This window comes from Athene noctua, chromosome 2 (assembly GCF_965140245.1).
Source record: "Athene noctua chromosome 2, bAthNoc1.hap1.1, whole genome shotgun sequence".
Lineage (NCBI taxonomy): Eukaryota > Metazoa > Chordata > Aves > Strigiformes > Strigidae > Athene > Athene noctua.
This window is the reverse complement of record NC_134038.1, coordinates 44,113,900-44,118,173: the sequence shown is the minus strand read 5'-3', so window position 1 is coordinate 44,118,173 and position 4,274 is coordinate 44,113,900. Positions and strand designations below refer to the sequence as shown.

At 46.9% G+C, this 4,274-nt stretch overlaps 1 protein-coding gene across 1 annotated transcript; it reads left to right on the top strand.

The window, feature by feature from the left end:
• Nucleotides 1-2,771: 2,771 nt before the first annotated feature.
• NPBWR1 (neuropeptides B and W receptor 1) lies at nt 2,772-3,755 on the top strand. The gene has a single exon (XM_074897726.1). The coding sequence runs from the start codon at nt 2,772-2,774 to the stop codon at nt 3,753-3,755; it is 984 nt and encodes a 327-aa protein (XP_074753827.1).
• Nucleotides 3,756-4,274: the final 519 nt, after the last annotated feature.

Below are 4,274 nucleotides of genomic sequence, written 5' to 3'. Positions count from 1 at the left end.
AAACAACACCCACCATGCTCTCCTTACCCACAGAGTCAGTCATCTCATCACAAAAGGCAACCAGGTTGTTCAGGTATGATTTTTCTTTGGTGAATCTCAGCTGGTTGCTCAAAGATACTTTCTTGTTCTCTGTATTCTGGCAAATAGCTTCCAGGAAGATTTTCCCCACAGACTTCCCAGGAACTCAGGTGTGGTGGAGCAATTTCCTGGGTTGTCTTCTTTGCTATTTCTGCAGGTGACATGCCTTTTGCAGTCACCAGAGGCCTTCCCCAGTAACTGTAAGTAGAGGGTCACAGATTTTATTTATTTAGGCTATCTACTATATTACTGCAATAAGTACATGCTATGGCTGAGGTCCTCCAACAATATCTCTACATAAAAATGTTTCTGCCTGTTTAGAATACCAGAAAGTGAACTGTAGTAATTTTTTTTACTGTATTGGTGTTATTATAGTGTTGCTCAGCATTCGTTTTCTGTTTTGTTTGAACTATGCCATGGCTGATCTTAAAATAAAGCTGAAATATTATGAAAGGTTTCAGTAGACTTCAGCAGAAATTCCTATTTCAGTAGGATTTCTGAGGAAACAAAACAATTCTGAAACAAAAGAGGAAGGTCACAAAGCTTCTCTGGAGAAACATATGTGAAAACAAAAAGAACCAGCCGAAATAGTTTAATCATTATTAAATTTATATTTTCTAATCTGTATTACTTGGGTAGATAAAAAGGGAAAGAGGGGGAAAGAGAAAGATGGGGCTTGTGGTACCATCTATATTAAATCACTGAAAATAAAAGACTAAATGAAAACATGGTCACCAGGAGTTTTGATTGCATCCAAAATCAAAAATGTACTTCTTAGAGACAGTTTCTGAAGCTATACTTGTCTTGGGGCAACTGCCTAAATCTAGATCAGATTCTAGCTTCTAATAAACTTCATAGCAAAGGTGACATTTTCACTGCTTGGCTTGTGAAAGTATAAAGTATGCAGAAAAGGGATCAAAACTCCATGATAAGCCTACACTGTAGTACTTATGTCACTCTCATGGGAGCACTCGGACATATAAACATCTTTTCTTCTCAAATCTTTACTTAAAGGAAGTCAAGAACCACAGAGCTGACAGTGTAGCCTGTATGACGAAATATCATTTGCTATATTATGTAGCTAGTAGTATAGAATAAAATAAAACGGAGCACTAGAAAGCATAATCACAATAAAACAAAGCTACTTTTCTTTGCTCATACTTTTTTGCCTATTTACTCATTAATTTATTTGCTTGGATTTTCCTATTTGTGATAACCTGCTAATCTAGATAATCAGAATATGGGACAATCAGAACCAGCCTGTGTTTATCTCTCACTCCATTGTGTTAGTTTAGAGATATTAAACAGTTTTGCCAAAATATGCATGTATTACATTATTAGCAATTTATTAGTAACTAGTACTAATGTATGTGGTCAGTACTTCTGGTATCACCACAAAATAAGTTGTTTACACTTCTGATTTAAGAGATGCACAATGTTATCAAGTGTACTACAAGCCCATAGAATTCAATCTCATTTAAGAACAAATAAAACTGAAGTGAGATAGATTTTACACCATCTGTTATTTGAAAAAACATGATAATCAGGAACTCTGAATTACCCTTTAAAAAAGATTGCCTCCCTGGGGTTATATTCAAGTCTATCACAGCGTGAGGGAATGGAAGTGTCGGGCAGAGGTGTAGGAAGCCCTGTGCATCTGCCCTGCTTCAGTTCGATACCCACACCCCGTGAAAAACGCCTTTTCGTGGGAAGATGCAGAGCATCACCTGACAGCTGGGCGCTGCCCACGCCCTGCACCGGGACAGCCCCCGGGACCGGGCAGGCGGTGGATGCTGCTCTCTCAGCCCCAGCACGACAAGCAGATGCCACCCTGGAGCTGGGATTTCTCCCCCCTCCGCTTCACCTCGGTCCCTCGCCGCCGTCGGGAGGAGATGTGACTTCAGGTAACGGCACAAATCTCTTTCCAGTGATCCAGCTCCCGACTTCTAACCATCCTCTCTGCGGTTCGTGTTACCTATCTGTTGCTACCTAGATCGAGGCGGGCGCGCATTAACTCTCACGATCAAGCAAAGAAGTGGCAGCGGCATCCCCCGCCTGCACGGACCCGGGACCCGCTTCCCCCCCAAGCCCTCCCCCGGTCCTGCGCCCCTCCGGCAGCCCCCCCGCCGCAGCCAGGCTGGCAGAGGTCAGTGCATCCTTCCTCCCCTTCCAAAGCGCTTGGCCCCGCTGGGAAGAGGGGTGGGGGTGGGAGTGTTGCATTTTGGGGACCACCTCAAACTCACCGGCTCCCCCCGAGGGCTGGAATCCCACGGTCCGACCCGACCGACGCCCATCCACAGTGCCTCTGGGCGCCGCGAAGGGGCAGCGGGGGCGACGGCCGGGTCAGACAACTGGGTTTCCAGGTAAGCACCATCACCTTGAGGCAGTCACTTTGGGGGAGTCTAAGACTGGGTGCTGACCCCACACAGCATCCATTGGTGTGGGAGAGGGAAGGGGCAGCCAGTGAGGGACCATACCCACTCTGGGGGGATGGTGGGACCCTCCACCGCTGGCTGAGCCCTTTGTGATCTCCCCTTGCTCCCAGCAGGGCAGCAGTGGGCAGCATATGTGAGACCTCGGTGGTTGGATGCACTGGAGGAGACAGGCTTGAGAAGAGCAGGGGTCTCACTTTTTTTCCCCCACTTCCAAGTGATCTCCATCACTAGAGGGCCTGGACACCCTCTCCTGCAGCCATGGAGAACTCCTCCCTCCCTGAGACCAATTCTTCATGTGCAGACTGCACCGGGAGAAGGGATGGGGGTCTGAATATGTCTGCTCCCCCACTGAGCCCCAGCTTCTACATCACAGTGCCTGTCATCTACTCAATCATCTGTGCTGTAGGGCTGACGGGCAACACTGCCGTCATCTATGTAATCCTCAAAGCCCCAAAGATGAAAACGGTCACCAACATCTTCATCCTCAACCTGGCCATTGCTGATGAGCTCTTTACCTTGGTGCTACCCATCAACATTGCTGACTACCTGCTCCTGCAGTGGCCCTTTGGAGAGTTCATGTGCAAGCTCATCATCTCCATAGACCAGTACAACACCTTTTCCAGTATCTACTTCCTCACTGTCATGAGCATTGACCGCTACTTGGTTGTGGTGGCCACCACCAAGTCCAGGAAGATGTCCTACCGCACCTACCGAGCAGCCAAGATTGTGAGTCTCTGCGTCTGGTCTTTTGTCACAGTCATCATCTTGCCCTTCACTGTCTTTGCTAAGATACACAAGGAGCAGGGGCGCTCCCAGTGTGTCTTCGTGTTCCCCCACCCTGAGAGTGTGTGGTGGAAAGGTAGTCGAATCTACACCCTTATTTTAGGCTTTGCCATCCCAGTGTCCACCATCTGCATCCTCTATACCACTATGCTGTGCAGATTGAGACGTGTACACCTCCATTGCAATGCAAAAGCCCTGGATAAAGCCAAAAAAAAGGTGACACTGATGGTGGTTGTCATCCTGGTTGTATGCCTGTTCTGCTGGACGCCCTATCACCTCAGCACAGTGGTGGCCCTAACCACAGATATCCCACAAACTCCACTCATCATTGGGATTTCCTACTTCATCACTAGCTTGAGTTATGCCAACAGCTGCTTCAACCCTTTCCTGTATGCCTTTCTGGATGACAGTTTCCGGAGGAGCCTTCGCAAACTGATAGATTGCCGAACCACCTCATAAAGTCAACCCTCTGTCCGCTCCTGTGTTCCTCTCACAGTCATCTGCTCTTTCTTGGTGACTCCAGCCCATAGAGTGCCTCCTCTCCTGCCTCCTTGTGACAGCCCATGGGGTTTCAGATTGTTTAGCTACCCAAGACACAAACTGAGGACGGGTGGATCTTTCTCAACTTTCCTGCACTCATTTCCTCAGCACTGCTCTCAATCTCTTGCCCTGTTTGTTTTTGTTGTTGTTGTTGTTGTTGTTGTTTTTAATTCCTCTTCTCTAGTGTGCATTCTGTCCTAGGTTTGTAGCTCACAGAGCTGCAGCAGGTCCCTTTTTTTATAGGTATTGCTTTGTGAAGTCAAGCCACATGACTGTCTCCATTACCTGTGATTCATAAAGCCCAATAAAGATGTGTTATTGCATGTCATGATTAATGATTCCTGTTCTGGTTTTGGCTGGGATAGAGTTAATTTTCTTCATAGTAGCTAGTATGGGGCTATGTTTTGGACTTGTGCCGGAAACAGTGTTAATAACACA

What these genes read in the sequence shown, in the direction of transcription:
- NPBWR1 (XM_074897726.1), top strand. Translation starts at nt 2,772, where the DNA reads ATGGAGAACTCCTCCCTCCCTGAGACCAATTCTTCATGTGCAGACTGC.